The sequence below is a fragment of the Coffea arabica genome, chromosome 9c (genome assembly GCF_036785885.1).
Source record: "Coffea arabica cultivar ET-39 chromosome 9c, Coffea Arabica ET-39 HiFi, whole genome shotgun sequence".
NCBI classification, from domain to species: domain Eukaryota; kingdom Viridiplantae; phylum Streptophyta; class Magnoliopsida; order Gentianales; family Rubiaceae; genus Coffea; species Coffea arabica.
In genome coordinates this window covers 36,128,378-36,147,235 of record NC_092326.1, presented here as the reverse complement: position 1 = coordinate 36,147,235, position 18,858 = coordinate 36,128,378, and the positions used below count along the sequence as shown (strand labels likewise).

Below are 18,858 nucleotides of genomic sequence, written 5' to 3'. Positions count from 1 at the left end.
ACATAGGATGGAAAGAATCCATCCACCTTTTGCATTATCCAGGCAAAATTTGATGACCAATTTTTTTTTTTCCTAATCACATCGAGAGAAAGAGAGGACAAGGGAGAGAGAGAGAGAGAGAAACAGACAGCAAATGGCCAGAGCTATAGATTCAATAATGAGAGAGGAAAAGAGAGAGCAAATAGGTATAATTACTGACAAATACATCAAAATAGACCAGGCCACTAATAAATCTAACGTGCCTCTATCTTCAAGTCATCGAAAAACTTAAAACCACACCTGCAAGTAATTTCACCCATTTACACTTTCCATCGGATACGATCTCTAGCTCTTTCTATTTGTGCTCTCTCTCTCTCTCTCTCTCAACACACACACAAACACACACACATATATATATATGTATGTATGTATTTATATGTATATATGTGTATGTATATGTACATGTATGTGTTTGTGTAGTATATGTGTGTGAATATGTGTACATATATATGTGCAAATTTAGAAAGAATGAAGTTGATTACCAAATTTTGTCCTAATAATGCATTATGTGTTAGACCCTTTCCCTTTTATTTACTTAATCTGTTGTGATTAACCAAGGGTGCAGGTTTAGGCTTTAATAATTTTTATCATTGCCCTTGGAGAACTTTCACGTCTCTCACTTGATTGGCATCTATCAAGCCAATTTGGATAGAATTTTGCTCAGGCACCTTTTTTAAGACCCAATAGGCAATTCGAAAAACACAATAGGTTCTATTTAAACTAAAGAAACAAAATAGGGTCATGAGTTAAACTGTTGAATGAGGTTATCTATCCACCCTTCCCATAAAAGTAAAGAGACATGAAAAGAAGATGAGAACAGGCCATTAATTTAAAACCCATAAAGTGTCATATTTATCACTAATACAAGACCCAATAAGTTTGTATTTGACAGAAAATGTGTGACAAAATAAATTTTTGCAAAGAATAAGTGATTGACAAATAAATTTTTGCAAAGAATAAGAGACTGACAGAGATTGAATACTTTCTATAAGGAGACTTTGCTCAAAGTATCACAACTTTTATAGTTTAGCACAGAAAGGAGCCAGTCCTTAATACATTACCATCATGTTGATTTAGGAATTTTAGGAAGGAATTTCGTGTCCGAATTATTGTTGGTATGAATTTCAATTAAAAAAAAGGATTCCAAATAATTGTTGACATATGTAATTTACATCAAATTGTTTTAAACTACGAGTCAATGAGAAATCTTTAAATCTTCAAAAACTGTACTCAATATTTATTTCTATTTATAAAACACCCAAATTCATCATATACAAAAATTAAAATTCGATCAGAGCAATATTGGAGAACCAAATATGATTTAGTCATTAATACCTTTTTTCTTGATTCAAAACGAGGGTTCATTTATGATATTTGCAATTCTTTTTTTTTTTTTTTGGCTAACCACTTATGCGGGGAGGGACGCCACCCCTATTATTATTGAAGGCCAGGAAGCAAGATTACAAAGACTTTAATGACGAATAGCTCGAATACGAATAGTGGGAATCTGTGCCCTATCCAAGCCTAAGGCCCCCCTTGCCAATCGTGGCAACTCTGACTGTGAAGTATACAAGACAGTACCCTTAGACTGTGCCCCCACCTTGGTTAAGGCGTCCGCCACCTAATTTGCCTCGCGATAACAGTGCTCCACTGTCCATTCCAACCCCTAGGTTGCCACTAACGCATCTAGCTCCGACGGAATTAACCACAGACACCTTGATTTTTTCTCTAGTAAGTTAACTAGCACCAGAGAGTCCACCTCCACCCGAATCCGCATGAACCCCCGAAGAAGGCATTGCTGCACACCAAACAACCTTGATCTCTACTTGGATATATGTCAGCTCCCTAAACGGAGTAGAAAATCTAAATAGCAATGCACCAAATGAATCCCTGAGCACACCACACCCGCCCCTAATGCCCGGGTTGCCACTAATGCCTGGGTTTGCAATTCATTTATACCTTCAACTTCCAACCTTATCCTTCTGAAAATATTTGTCAAATTGGTGTCATTAAAAAAATTTTCTTTCATCAAGTTAGGTTTTTAACAATAAAGTATTCCGTTATTTCCTTCTTAAAGTTGAAAGTAAGCCAATCCAAGTAAAATTTGTACCAACACAGCTAATAAAAGTAAGTTATAGAAAAGCCTTGGATCCTCAATTGCGTCAAATGGTACTGCCATATTGTCTCCACCGAAATTATACATCTCATTGGAACTTAACTTAGCATAACAGGTTAATTTAAGAGATTTAGGTAAGCAAAGCTTCAAAATAGGAGTACTCCTATCCTGCTTAGACGTTCTCCATGACTCCAATAACAAGGATGCATTCTCTCAATCTTGAAAGTTCGGAGGGAATTGAGAAGGTCCACTTCCTCGTAGTACTAATGCATATAGGCTGGTGTGATTCGACATTTTCAAAGAACAAGTACAAAAGCACAACAACTACTTACCGGCTTCATTATAGACATGGTACCATTTCCACTTGTATTCAGTATAGCCCCTCATAGTCTATGTACACAATGTGATCTAAGAACTACTACGCAAGGTTACTGCTTGTTGGGATGAAATGCTGCGTCTCATAACATTTGCTACTGATTTTTATTTTCTTTAAGTTGACAACTTGGCATAAAACATCATCTCCAAAAAAAAAAAAAGTGTTGCAGAATTGGTACTTCCTCAAATTGTGTGTATCTTTGTCTATCTAAGATTTGCTGTGCTTCCAAGTTCCAAGGATCTATTATTTGCACCTCCGGACGAAATAATATCTAAACCCCTTCAGTCAAACTCATTAAAAAACTGCACTTATTGGTAAAAATTGATTTCATAAGAACGGACATAAAACCAGATAAGGGATCCCTGATCCCTTAGCCCTGACAAAAGCTTGAGAACATGCTTGGAATGATTAATGGCCAATCCGTTGTAAAAGTGGACAAAAAATCTGATTAATATGATACCGTTTTGCTGAAGAGAGACAGATAGAGATTATGAGCAGATCAGGTGCGAATGTTGATGGTAAATGTACCTGGAACTTGAGAGTTCATGAAGCTACCCCGGATCAGTGCAACTTCGCATCACAAAGAGCTGAGATAGCTCAAAGGCCTTCTTGAGAACTCCCCTTCTCCTCTTTGACAATGTCACTTGTCTGCTTGTTGCACTTTCTATCCTCTTAATCTGAGTTTTCCCTCTCAACATTCTTACAATTGTAGATAAGAAACGAGGTGCTAAATCCACCGACAAGCCTGAAAGACAAATCAATGATACCATAAAGGGTCAAAGTGCAAACAACAAAAAACACTTGATCAAGAAAAATCTAAAATAAACACATGAACAAAAAAGTTTCCAAAAAACGGCAAGAACCCGGAGGGAGTGGCACTGATTGACCCCAAAAAATGGAAAACCAGACAATATCTTTTCTGGGAAGTCTCAGATCTGCAAGATGGGAGATGACAGAAGCTGGAAAATATTGGGTAGGCAAGACACTAGTAGAAACCCTAAAGAGAGATTTTTTAGGCAAGATGTACAGAGAAATGATATTCTTCAATATCTTTGTAGTCTTTTTTTTTTTTTTTTTTTTTATCTCATAAGTCTCAAATCTCAACCACAGAATAATCAGTAAAGCGCGTGTTTTCTTTCTTTCTTGGGATAAAACTAAACGACGTTCCATTACCAACCGAGTTTGATGATTTTGCCCGTACAATTTTGGCAAGATGTCACTGTCCGTCGAGGACTTGTGTCACTGTTCGTTCGTACGGCGTCACGTGCTTGTGTACGCTTCTGGCTGCAGTCGGCTCTTACCACTGGTTAATGACTCTGACTTTTCTTTGTCATTTGCATTTTTTGTGGTAACGAATTTTTCTACTATGAGAAGTGTCTCATTATCCTCGATTGGTATGGCTAGTTGGGACCTGTCCTTCCTTTGATTTTTTATTTTTGTGGAATAATGCATTGGCATTTTTTTTAAAAATAGTGATCCTGAAAATATTTGCAAATCATTTATTGTGTTCTTCTTTTTTAATATATTAGGACCTTGAGGATGAACAAATGAGAATGGAACTTGCCACATACTCCCTAAGGAAAGTTGAATATCTTTCAAGACAATGTGGCAGTTAGAGAAGGAATAAAGGAGAATTGAGTATGACATATACTGAGAAAAGATAAATGTATATCAAAACAAAGTAGCAATTGTATGATGGTTAGTCTGTAGTGATAAAATCAAAAGTTGAGTTTTGGGGCTAAATTAATAAGGATGTACATTTGAGGTTGTTGAAAAGGTCTTGATCTAAGGCACCATTTAGATTGAAGGAAATGGAAGAAAAGGAAAGGAGTGAACTCTAATAGAAAAGAAATGAAAGAAGAGTAAAGTGAGGTGGATTCTATCCATCTTGTTTGGATTAGATACGAGAGAAAAAAAAATGGAAATATTGAAAATATTATTTGGATTAAGGAAGGAAAGGAAAGTAAAGAAGCTATCATGCATTTGTTACATTTCTATCCATAATTTACAAATCTAATTTATAAACATATTAGGTATTCTAGGAAAATTTTAAATTCTCATTCATCTTAATTTCTTTTCACTTCATTTTTGTGCACGTTTGGATGGAAAAGAGGCTCATAAAAAATAACGAGAATGATCCCTTTCTTTCCCTTTCTATCCTTTCTCTCCCTTCTCAAAATTCAATCAAATATTAAAAACTTTATGCTTCATTTCCTTTCTGTCTCATCCCCTCAAAACAAACAATGCCTAAAAGTTAAGAATGATACCAAAAATTACAGGTTTTAGATACAAATGTTCATCCCTGTTTTTTTTTTAAATATATATTTGAGGTACCCTTGCATATTTGTAAAAGGCTTATGGGTAAAATCTAATTTTTAGAAGGATATAATTTTGGCATCTTAAGTAAATATAAAGCAATTTATCTTATCGCCCTTTTTCTTTTTATCTGCCAGTGACCCTATCAACATCTAATGCCAGTAAAATCTGCATCCAACCTTTTGCATCATTTTAACGGTAATTCTATAAAATAAGACGGCATAATAAGGCAGTAGGCCAATAGGATTTAATAATACAAAAGGACGCAGCCATACACAACTTTGTTTTTTCCGATATTAGATACTTCCTACTTCTCATTATCCAAGCATTATATATGCCCCTAAAAATACCTGAAAGTTGGATCTATACAAAAGAAGTAAAGAAAACAAATTATACAAAGTCACGTAGATTGATATATTGTTTATTTTTTCTTTTTTCTTTTTTTTGACAATTTTAACTATCAGGAAGTCCGATAAACAGCTGCGTTTCTACCTCTTTTCCTTGTTCTAGTGATAAGAATTGTTGACCAATCGATAGTTCCAACTGTCGCTCTTCGTACTGCAAATTCATTTTCCAAAAAAATATAAATTACCAATAAATAGCTTTGGCATATGCAAACTAAACATTAATGGTAGTAATACTTCTGGGGGTGATAAATCTTATAGCCCATCAGCTTAAATCCTCAACATTGATTACATTATTGTTACCATTAAAAGTTATACAATATGTGAATTTGAAATAAATGTTTGTAGTTTCAGACCTTATCTAATACTTTTTTTTCTTTCAAGTTTTCGCTTACATTGGAGTTCCTTTCAAAGAATTTGGTTATTTTGTTAAAAAAAAATTGAATCGATATACTGACTTCCAGCGTCCATACCTATCCAACATCATAAAGTTGGAATAGACTTTTTATTTGTGGTCATTCTAGATATATATAAATTAATAACGTTATGAGTAACAAGAGTGACTTACCTTTTCCCGTAATTCCGCATTTTCCCTCCTAAGAATTTTCTCCTGAATTTGACAAGATATGCAAAGAATATTAGCCATGCCAATTAACATGAAATGCATAAACTTTATTTCGGACTAAAATGTGAATGAAAGAATAAGCAACTCCTGAAGCTTCAAATGCGTATTTTACCTCTTCTTTCAGCTGATTTATTTGCTCGCAAGAGAATAGGATCTGCAAAAGAATTGAACATTCGATTTTGACCATCAAATTCTACATTCTGATCATGTAATTGTAGAGATGTCTATCGCAAAACGTACCTTTCTTGACCTAATGATGCTTAAACTTTTCTCCAACTGATGTTCTATTTGTTCCAACTCATCAATAGAGGAGGAATCCAAACCATCTCCCAAGAACTTTCTGCTACATACAAAAATTATGTTGTTTTAAATCACCAAAAACTGTAAGAAATTCATGTTGTTATACGATAAGGATGAGTTCTGCTTAAAACTTGAACAAATGTGCCAATGTTAGGACACCACCGTTTAGTTTCTTCAAGAAGCTCAATTTTTTTCCTCAGGTTTGCAACCTCTTCTTCAAAATGCTGCACAAATAAGAGTATGCTCAGCAAGGATCAAAAGATTTAGCAGAATAAATCCGTGGACAAGATCTTTAAGGCAAAGAATCAGTTGGCACTGATCCATGATCTTGAATGAGATTCTCAGAATCAAGAAATCAAGTGAATGTAAGACATTACGGCTATTCAATAATAGTTCAGAAGAATCTTGACTGCCATTCCGAGAAATCAAGAAAGTGAATGCCAAGAAAATGCTTATTTTGGACTTTGAACGTGATATGGCTAAATTTGTGATCTTTTTGAATGTGTTTCCTATTGTTTTTGAGTCAATTTGTAAGATTAATTGGTATAAGATTTTCATTTTTGTCTTTAATTTGCATTTTAAATTGATAGATGAATTAGTTGTGATTTTGTCATTTTATTTGCAAAATCTCTTTATTTTTGTAGGTAAAACGATCAAACTCAATTGGAAGCAAAATGGTGATCTAACAAAGCAAGAATTAGAAACTTGAAAAAGTCACAACAATGTCTAAAGTAGGTGATGCAATTCAAGGATATTTCTTTAAAAAAAGAAAGAGAGAGAGAGAAAATCTCGAGGGTTACTCTGTGGATTCTGCAAGGGATTATAGGCAGAATATCCATTTAGCAAAGAATCACATGTTCTGCATAATCTCTGGGAGAATCCCTCACGGGATTCATGACAGCTGCAAGTTGCAAGTTGCTAACCTGCATGACTTTTGTTTCTTTCTCCGTCATTGACAAGACAAAAAGGGATAACTTGTATCAACTTATGGGAATCTAAAAGCTTCTTTTCTTGACTCTTAACAAGGAAGAAACACATTATTGAGAGGGAATATTAGCTCTTGGCAAAAAGTAGAATTTTCCTTCTCTTTCCTCTCTATAGCTTAGTTTTTAGTGTACTTTTAGATCTAGTTCTTATTTCCTTTGAAGAACTTTAAGAACTCTTGATGTAATAATGTATTTTTTATGGCAATGAAGATAATGAAACTTGAAGATCTTGTCTCTTTACTTGAATAAGCATTTCTTTCTCTTCACTCTCTTTATTGTTTCATTGATGCTTAGTTACATTGAAGATATGAACTTTGTTGTTAAATTTACTATGTTTAGTTAAATCTTCTTGTTCTAGGGATAGATTAACCTATTTGAGCCTTGATTATGATTGAATAAAGTGATTATTACTATATATTGTACTTGTTAGTTCATCTATTCTTACTTTAACACTTGTGAATGCTTGATCACCATTTACAAGTCATGATAGTTGTTTTAATCTATGAGAATAGTTGACAATAATCAAAATGGAATAGGTGGAATATAAGGAGTAGGCACACGAAAGTAGTGGTACACTTAGGTGGATGTTTTTGGTATTTCTAGATCTAAATTAAGTCTTCACTTTAGATTTCATGACGAGAGTAGAGAAACTATAGTGTTGGCTAAATTCGATTCATTGGCGAGAGCAAGTTCCGATGATTTGAATGAAGTGTATCCTTAGCAAGACAAAAACATTAGTGATAATTGACTATTCCATTCATAATTAGGTACATTTAGTGGATTCTATATCCTAGAACATTTGTGTTTAGTTAAGTTTCTTCAAGTTGTTAATTTTCCTTGCATTGTTTTAGCATTATGGTTATTTTATTTAGTTAAAATTCTTGATTAGTTTAGATAATAGAGTGAGTTAAGAAACTTAGTAGTTGGAAGTGATCCTCGTGGGATCGATCCCAGCTCTCTTGTATTACGAGCCATGCATGACCTGTATATATGCAATTAACGAGGGAATTAAATTAAAATTTAGAGTGTAGGGTAGAACATTATCAAGTTTTTGGCAATTCATAGCCTTTCATACAACTAATATTTGGTACCAGGACACAATTGAACCTTAATACCCGCTATTCAAATAATTCAAAAGGTAATTCCACTTGTGAAAATGGTGCGTAAAACTCAACTAGATGACATTCTTCACTAAAAACAAAACAAGAGAAACATCACACAAATGGTTATAAGCACATAAAGCACAGCCACACAAGAAATTAACTCTTTAGTGAAGAGGACATGCAAAAAGAACATATATCCAGTCGAGGGGGTAAAAAATGAAGAAGATGCTTCCCAATACGAAACATTTTCCATGAACATAATTAAAGATACCGACTTAAATCCAGAAGCATAAAAAGACACAGCTGCTACTGCTTGCATGATCATTCTCTAGGAAACAACGCAAGGGAAAAACAGCTACAGCTATAGGTTTACTAGCAACTGCAGTAGCAACTCATAATGAAACAAGATTTACCGGAGTATGCAGATCAGTTTCTGACTGTAAATGTTCTACATCCATTCGTTTGCTTGGACGGAGATTCTTGATACTCTTCCGGTAGCGCTCTATTGTACTTGCGGCACTAAAATCATTTGAAGGAACCACCATGTGGTCAAAGGTACAAGTTGCAAATACTAAATTACGTCAACAGAAATTTATGTAATGACAAAAGGGCAATCAATGGTTTGATTCAGTTTCCATTCGGCAAGACCCAAAGCTTATGAATTCAAGATCTAAATGTGCATGCACATATACTTAACACGGGGAAAATGTTATGGTGCCTAACAAGAAATGAATGTCAAATTTGGTTCAAACGTTAGGAAGTTGCGGTGTGCAACTAGCAAGTCTCGTTGTGAATGACAAGATGTACCCACTTATCATCCAAAAAACCTAATTTCATCATAACTAGGAGAAAACTTACTATAGTTACCTAACAAAACATATTACTAGCATAACAAAATTTGTCACTCATGTTTTTGGTGCCTTCAAGGTATCACAAATTTTTCCTTAACACCAATACATGTGTATTTACATTCATTTTACCTTTTAAGGCTTCCATAGGATTACTTAAAATGACCTAATTATGGTTTTTAGTTTAAATTTCAAGTTATTTCAATGTGTTATCTTACTATTCATAGCTTATTCAAAGTTGAAAATAATACGATATATTAGTAGCTTTGTTGAATGTATTGAAACATCTAAAAAGCTCTATGTGAAAATCACAACCCACCTAGACAAAGTGCAGTAAAGACATTTATCAAGCCTTCTTACTTCATTATTAAAAATAAAAACCACATTATACAAAATTGCACGAATACATATATGTTCTAATTTAGTGAAAATTTATTAAAGTATATATTATATTTCACTTGATGCAGTTTTATTCGAATCTTATTTTTTTTTTTTTAACATAACAGAGAATTAAAGCTGAGTATCTATGATGTTAAGCTCAACTAAATTGGGAAGGTGAATCAGATCTAGTCTTTCATTTAGTTTAAGCTGAGAGGATCCTTCACCATCTGAATAGAGGATTTCAACTGGCAAATTCTGCTGAACAGTGTTAAAAACTAACATGTTCTTAAGCATGGAAACTCATTCCTCTTCCAGTTTGTATTGCTGTTTAACTGGACAACAGGTAACAGGAAATATGCTATTGATGGAAGGAGCAAATTTGGTTAAAAATCACACTAATGCAATTAAATTAATCAACGGTCCATTATTCAGGGAAATAATTTTAAAATAAAATTTCTCACCCTGATTCCGGATATTGTGTCAGTCCTCTAATGGATCTAGATATTCTAAACTAGATTTTTTCATCCCCAGATTTTGTTTATTTTTCTTGTTATCAATTCTCTGAGAGATCTATGAGCTTTTCTCAAGAAACTTACTTCTGCCCGTCTCCCTCAAATGCACATACCTTAGAGGTAAGGCTAATTAGTCCTCTATTTCAGTCCTTAGGTTGACATTTGGCAGTAGATTTCTTCATTAATACCAAGTGAGTAGTTGAAACCAGTAAAGCAAAAACAGCCACACCCTATATTTACAGTGGCAGAGCCAAATAAATTTCTTAAAGGTTCACAAATAAAATTCACCAGTGTCTAATGAACTCGTTAAATCACTAGAGTTTTTTGTTACCTTATAACCCCTTAAAACAATGGTTTTAGTTGTTGTGGTTATTAAACATATGGCTTACACATGTTATTTTATTAAAAGTTCTTATCATTAAACACACGTACACATTGACCTACTGCGAATTAGTGAATAGAAGATAGATAAATTCTTCTAAAATTTAATATCTAAATTAATAATTTTTCTTTGATCAGTTCGGGCACGTTAACAAATTACTAATGTGAAATCAAATTTTTTTTTTTTGAAATTATCATATTTATTATTAATTTTTTTAGCCTAGTAGGGGCACATTGACTATATGTAGATATGGCCATGCCGCAGAACCCAATTGTCTCAACTCTCAATACCCCATTGCAAGATAAACGGGTCTCGAAGTCTTTACATTCGTTTGGGATGAAATGAGATGGAGAGAAGAAAAAACAAAAAAATATATCAATGCATGGGAAAGAGAGAGAGAAATGGAATGGTTATACCTAAAAGAAAACTTAATTCATAGGGTAAATGATTTCATCCTTCCTTCACCATTGGCTCATCTTCTTATTTCATCACTCAAGTTCATAAAGAACCTACTGTGTCTTTTGCCTTATGAATTAGGTCTCAAAAGGCCCATAAAACACACTTCGCCCAAATTGGCATGATGGACAATAACCACGAAAGAAACACGAGTTCTCTATGGGCAACAAACAGAAAAAGTTAGACATCTAGATTTGGAACCCTAAGTTGACCACAATAAACCAAGTACATGGGAGGGAATGAATCTTGCCACCTCTTGCATTATTGGGGCAAAATTTGATAATCGAGACCCTTAATCATTTGCTCACGTCAATCGAAAAACTTAAAACCATTCTTGCAAGTCATTTCACTCATCTTCCCTCTCCATCTGATCTCTAGCTCCTGCCATTTGATCTTTTGATCTCCCTCTCTCTCTCTATCTCTCTCTCTCTCTCTCTCTCTCTCTCTCTCTCTCTCTCTCTCTCTCTCTCTCTCTCTCTCTCTCTACTTATATATATATATTTATGTATGTATCTATGTATCTATGTATATTTGTATGTATACATATATACATACACATGTATATTTGTGTGTATCTATGTATCTATGTATATTTGTATGTATATATATATACATACACACACATACAAATGCATGTATGTATACATATACATATACATACATACATGCATATATATATATATGTGTGTGTGTGTGTATATATATACATACACACACATATAGATATACATATATACATATATGTATATATGTGTGTGTTTGTATGCACACATATATACAAAATTAGAAACAATGAAGTTGAGTGTAAAATTTTGCCCTGATAATGCAATAGATGGCAAGTGCCTTTCCCTTTATTTACTTTGTCTGAAGGTATAGGTTTAGGCTTTTATAATTTTTATCAATGCCTTTGGAGATATAGCAAGTCTCTCACTTGATTGGCATCTATTAAGTTGATTTTGGATAGAATTTTACTTAGGCACCTTTCAAAACCCGATATATAATTTCAGAAACATAATAGGTTCTATTTAAACTCGAGAGGCAAAATAGAGTCATGAGTTAAACTTGAAGGATGGATGAGGTTATTTACCCAAACTTCTCATAAAAGTAAAGAGAAATGAAAAAAAAAATAAGAAAAGGCCATTAACTGAAAACCGAGAAATTGTCACATTTATCATCAGTACAAGAACCTGTAAGTTTAAATTTGAGAGTAAATGTGTGAATTACATGTATTAATAAATTTGCTCCTTGCCTTTATCCTCTGCGACGCCGGAACGGTATACGAAAAAAAAAGTAATTCTTTGTCTTTTCTTTTTTTTTTTTTTTCCTTACTTCTTTTCTTTCCTACGCTCTAAACTAGGCATAAGTAACTCATGAATGAGGCCTTCCACGTTATGCAGTACATGAATGAGGTATTTCTGTGTGTTTTTTTTTTTTTTTTTTACTCTTTTTTTTTTTTTTATTTATTTATTCATGGAAAATAGAACCAAATATTCTTCTTACATAATCCTCATTTTTCTAATTGAAGGTATCCCTATTCTGTCCAAACGGATTGCCCCACGAGCCAACCTTGGGAATTTACTGAAAGCATCGTAAACCTCAATTTGTTTATCTGGATGAGATATACCCACATTAGATAAAGCATCAGCAACTGTGTTAGCCTCCCGATAGCAGTGCGTGAATTTAGGTGGATCATCTAATAATTGCCAAATCTGGTTGACGTATCTTCGAATTTAGGTATTTCTGTGTGTTGTTTTATAGGTGAGGTATTTCCATGTTGTGCAAAGTTATCGTGTAAAACAACTAAAAATTCTATTATTGACAGAGATTGGACACATCCTATAAGGAGACTTAGCTCAAAGTATGCCAACTCTGGTACTGTAGCACAGGAAGGCACTAGTCCTTGACACATGACCATCATGTTGACCTAATATGTCCAAATTAGTGTTGGTATGAACTTCAAGCGAAAAAAAAAAAAGATTCGAAGTAACTGTTGTTACATATAATTTACATCAAATTGCTTTAAATTATGAGTCAATGAGAAATCTTTAACCCTTCAAAACTTATAGAAATTTCAAAAAACACTCCCTACGTATGTAATCAAGTATTCAATATTTACTCCTACACGCAAGATGCCCAAATTCATCATATATAACATTTAAAGAACTGGATTAGACCAATATTGGGGAACCAAATATGAATTAGTGATTAATACCTTTTTCCTTGATTCAAAATATGGATTTGCAGTTCATTTATGCCTCTAAATTCCAGCCATTTCCCTTCTGAAAGGTTAAATATTTGTCAAAAAATTGCGTCCTGTAAAAATTTTTTTCCATCAAGTTAGTCTTTTAACTATAAAATAACCGTTATTTCCTTCTCAAAGTTGAAAGCAAGCCAATAATAAAACCATGAAATAGGTCCTTTTTGTAGAAAAAATTAAGCCAATGGCAACTAATAATAGAAAAGTCTTGGATCCTCAATTACGTCAAATGATGCTGCCATATCGTCTTCATCGAAAGTATGCAATTCATTGGAACTTAAAGTTAAATATAACATAACATTTTAATTAAGGAATTTAGGATGCAAAGCTTCAAACTATGAGTATTACTACCCTCCTTGACATTCTAAGATGCTATGCATTGCTCTAAACCATGAATCCAATAACAAGAATGCATTCTCTAAATCTTGAATGTTCGGGGGAGTCTCATCATTCCACCACGTGCTTCAAATGTGTCAAATGGTCAAATTTGGCCTAGCTAGAAAGCTAAAAGTTTCATAATGTGCAAATGTGATGTGACCTTTGCTACACAAAAAGAAGATAGAAGAAGCCAATAATTTCCATAGATGTCTAAATTATTTGATTATCTTCCACCTTGAGAGAACCATTGTTTTCACCATTAATACTGCTCAGTATCCTTATTGCTATGTGTCTCTCAAGTGATGCTGGATAACTCATATTTCATGGACAAAAATGCCCTCATGGACAGAAATGATGTATATCATGGGCGGCACAATACTTAAGAAATAGTGCCATTATTGGGAAGTGATGATCACCACTGGTGATGTATTTTAGGATTCATGGATATTTGAAATTAAAGGTTCACTACCACGTATTTAGTTTTATGTAGTACTAATGAATCAAACAAAAGTGAACTTGAATGAGAACCCGTAACTCTTAGATTCCACAATTTGGTACTTTTCAACACTTTGACCTAGAGATCCTGAGTCATGACTACAAAGTTTGGTTGTAAGAAATAAATAAGGTATTATAATTTGGCTTATCACTTTGGCATCTACTATACACTCTAAAATCCTGGATGATGACTCAATCTTCAATTAATATATATGCTTCCAAGGTCTTTGGCCTAAGTAGTTTTGTATTTCATCTTCTCGGTCCATAGGCTTCGAAGCACTACTATTCATAGTTGTTCATAGTGTGACGAAATATGCGTAATATTCTTATTTAGCTTGAGAATCTATAATGTCATTAGAAATGAAGTAAAAAAGGCCAATATGATAGAAGATTACTATCCCTACATCCAATATAAGTGGTCTAAGAGGATTTATTTTGTTGTTGTCTTCTTGAGATCAAAGTACACTATTCGCATTGTTTCAACGAAGAATCTAAATAAGAAATAATTTTCTATTTGTTCTGCTCTTATAGCAACTAAGATGGAAACTTAGAATTTCTCGAGATATGGCATCATTTTATAGTTTTATGAAGTTAATATTTCAGGGTTTAATGATACATCACCGCGGTTGGCTTTATTCACTAGATTCTGGCTAACCAACATATATATCTCTTGGTATATGGTCATACATCCATTGCCCTCAGATTATGTTAACTGATCTCTTTAAAATGCATCAGTAATGTTAATAATCTTCTTTGCTGTAGGCCAAAATAAAAATTCTTCTTTCTTGTACACTGATTAATATGCCAGCATTTGCGGGCAAATTATGTGTCTGTACATGATCGTAAACATTACGAGACACACTCTTAATCAACTTGAACAATAAAAAAGCTAACTTTTAGGAGATAAGAAGGTCCACTTCCTCGTAGTACTAATGCATATAGGCTGGCGAGGTTGGACTGTTTCAAGAACAAGTACAAAAGCTCGACAGCTTCTTACTGGATTCATTATTGACATGATACCACTTCCACTTGCATTCCAGATAGACTAAAACTTTTACTTTCGTTGTAGAAAAACAAGTATGACAGTACAACCCCTTGTACTCTATTTACACGATGTATTCTAAGAACTACTACGAAAGCGGTTGTTGGGATGAAAATGCGTGTCTCATAAGTTTTGCTCTAGGAGAATATCTCATGCTACTGATTTTAATTGACAACTTGACTTACAAAATATCATGTAAAAAAATGCTGCAGAATTGCAACTATTGATGACATTGGTTTCTCTCGTTATGCGTATTTTGTCTATCTAATTTTTGGGTGCTTCTAAGGATCTAGTATTTCCGCCTCCGGACTTAATAATATCTAAATCCCATTAAAGGAGGGGAAGTAGATACTACAGATGCTAAGAGGGGAAAAATAGCTTAAGTCAAACTCATTAAAAGCTGCATTTATTGGTAAAAATTGATTTCATAGAAACGGATATAAAACAAGATAAGGGATCCCTGATCCCTTGGCTTTGATAAAAGCTTCAGAAAATACTTGGAATGATCTATGGTCAACCGTTGTAAAAGTGGACATAAAATTTGATGAAGATGATACCATTTTGATCAAAGGGAGAAATATTAATAACAAAAAAGAGAGATAGATGGAGAATATGAGCAGATCATGTGCAAATGTTGATGGTTAATGTACCTGGAACTTGAGAACTCAAAAAGCTTCCCGCTGGGGGAGAAAATGATCAGTGCAACTTCCGCATCACAAAGAACTGATAGCTCAAAGGCCTTCTTGAGAAGTCCCTTTCTCCTCTTTGAGAATGTCACTTGTCTACTTGTTGAATTTTCTATCCTCTTAATCTGAGTTTTCCCTCTCACCATTCTTACGATTTTAGATAAAAAAAACAAGGTGCAAAATCAAATCCACCAACAACCCTGAAAGAGAAATCAGTGACTCCATGAAGGGTCGACGTACAAACAACCAAAATGCATTTAATCAAGAATTAAAAAACTAATATAACCCCATGAACAAAAGAAAAGTTTCCAAAAACAGAAAGAACCGGGTGGGAATGGAATTGATTGACCCCAAAAATGGAAAACCAGACAAAACCTTTTCTGGGATGCCTCAGATCTGCAAGATGGTGGGTGGGAAAAGCTGGAAAATACTGGGTACGAAAGACACTAGTAGAAACCCTAAAGATAGATTATTCAGGCAAGATGTACAGAGAAATGATAATCCTCAAAGCCTTTATATTCTTTTTTTCCCCTTTAAGTCTCAATTTCAATTATAGAATATACTGTGCAGCGCATAAGCGATTAAGGAAAGACTAGCTAGGTCCAAAAACTTTATTCCTTTTCTTCTTTTGGTACGACTAGCCCGAAAGAGACCCTCCCAAAAAGAAACAATGGAGAATAATATTTGTACAACATAAAATTTACTGTTTTTGTTAAAAAAAAATCTGTACAACGACAAGTGGAAACTGATGAACTTTAGAAAAGGATATTGTTATTCATAGTGTTCAAGTGTCAGTGAAATTGTTGAGAGTTTATATAGAAATTGCTCTAGAAAGATAATGGTTACAAAAAAAAAAAAACCTATCATACCATCATTTGATCAAGTCTCAATATCATGCATCACTTCTAATTTAATCATGCTAGCTATATAATTAGCATAATCAATAAATATAAAAACTAAACTGGTAACCACCTCTTAAAATTTATACAAACAAGGACAATTAATATGAAAATCCTCACACATTAATTGCACCTTTTCTTTCTCTTCATTCATTTCTTCTTTTTGTAGTTCTTATTAAGTTTTACTCAAGTAGTGAACTTATCTTTCGATGCAAAAGCAAACATTGATAGATGAATGTCTGCCATTACTCGATCAAATCACAAATTCTCACTATTTTGCATACTCTTAATTCTAGTACTGTTTTATACAAAAACAGACATTTTTTTTATGAAAACCCTTAGTTACTAAGTACTACAAAACACTACAGTAGGTTTTGCATGATCAACAATCATATCACTTTCTTTTACTAATATGAAAGAAAAACGTATTACTTACACCTAGCAAAAACTAGAACTAAGCAAAACATTATAAGAAGATTTTCACATTCATTAATCCACCAATCACATAACTTACACAAACAAACTAAGAACAATACACTCCATGAATTTAAAGAAAGTTTGGGATGATAAACTCCAATTTATAAGAAATTAAGTTTTTCAAAAGCAAAATGCTAGACTCACACAATGACAATCTTGAAATCCTGGCATATAAACTCATGATAACAAGCATAAAATAAACTCATGACATTATTGGTGATAAATTGTTTGTATTAGTTTATTTCAGTTTAGTGTATTTTCATGTTTACTATATGTTTTTAAGTGTGTTTGTAATGTTTATTTTTTGTAGGGTTCAAGTAGCAAGGCAAAAGATACCTTTTGAGGTTTGGCAAGAAATGAGAAGATCAAAGAACTCAACCCCTCATTTTATATAATTATTAATTTTTGATTTGTTATGAAGGGCTAGATCACATATTTAAGTCATTTAAAACTTGCATGAATTGTTAAACTAACTGAAAAAGTGATTTAGAGTGTACTTTAAAAAATGGGAGTTTTGCGCGTAAAAGTTGGATTAGTGGCATAAGGATGCATCTGATCCAAAAGTTATATTTAATTTAACCAAATATCTTTTTTTGGTCCGACATGGTATTTTACATTGCTAAGTAATTTTATCAAAATTTTGGGTCTCTTTAGTTGAACTTTTGTTTAGTTCCATCTAGTTGAACTTTGTTCAACTTTTGTTAAACCAGCTTTAAAATAAATTTGGGGTCTCTCCAATTAAACTTTTGTTTAATTCACACAATGTTTGATATAAAATGATAATATAAACACAAATTTTGTTAACTCTTACACTTAGTTCATCATTACATCAAAGTTGTACGAATTTATGCTCAATGTTGTAAGAACTTCAATAATTAGACTGAACTAAACAATCAACTAAGGAGGCCTTGATTCCTTTAAAACATGTTCAACTTTCCTATAGAATTACTAGAAACAGAAGCAAAGTTGGGTAGACCCACAAAGACAACACTACTCTTTTGCCTCATAAGGAGTTATGTTTTCAGAACCGGACAGGGTATCGACTCGATCGAACTCAGGGGTCAATGGGTTCAACCGGATTCGATCGGAATTGAACCGGATGATGTCATAAATAAAAATTATTTAAAAATTAAATATTATATGTAAAATATCTAATAACATGTTAATATTAATAAAGGTATATTCATATATATTTGATGTTTCAGATATATTTAACAAGAAAATATAAAGAAATTAGAACAATCAAGTAGCAATTTATATTATTTAATGAGCATTAATAAGTTTAGAATTAAAATTAAGGATTGAATTGAAAAATAACACTAAACTTTAAGAGAACATTTATAAAGTATGAAATATTTGACATATATTAATAATTTTTAACAACCTAAGGGGCAAAACATAATATTAAAAATATTTTGACCTTTCAAAAAAAGTTAAAAAAAAAAAGTTACTCGATTCTTATTTTTCCGGTCCAACCGGGTCAAACCCGATCAAATCCGATTTTTGACCTGGTTTGATCGAATTTTTAATTTTTCGATTTTTAGGATTAACTCGAACCGGACAAATGGCCATTTTCCGTTCGATCAGCCAGTCCGGTCCAAGTTTAAAAACAGAGATAAGGAGTAACGTCTAGAGATTTCTATTATGCCATTACTAAAACAAGATGAAAACAAGGCCAACCTAATCAAGTGTGCGATGAGTATTCTCTGAATGTTGGTTTGAACAGGACGAATTTTGTAACTGCTCCCAAACATGAATAATCAGTTAGTGCTTGTTTTCT

At 33.2% G+C, this 18,858-nt stretch overlaps 1 protein-coding gene across 1 annotated transcript; it reads right to left on the bottom strand.

Moving 5' to 3' along the window:
• Positions 1 to 5,059: 5,059 nt before the first annotated feature.
• Positions 5,060 to 16,220, bottom strand: LOC113707637 (MADS-box protein SOC1-like). Its single transcript, XM_072064308.1, has 8 exons — positions 16,078 to 16,220; positions 15,667 to 15,902; positions 8,679 to 8,784; positions 6,339 to 6,400; positions 6,117 to 6,216; positions 5,989 to 6,030; positions 5,820 to 5,861; positions 5,060 to 5,405 (listed from the first exon to the last, which is right to left on the bottom strand). Exons 2-8 carry the CDS (start codon positions 15,846 to 15,848, stop codon positions 5,301 to 5,303), a joined length of 639 nt encoding a protein of 212 aa, XP_071920409.1. The 5' UTR covers positions 15,849 to 15,902; positions 16,078 to 16,220; the 3' UTR covers positions 5,060 to 5,300.
• Positions 16,221 to 18,858: the final 2,638 nt, after the last annotated feature.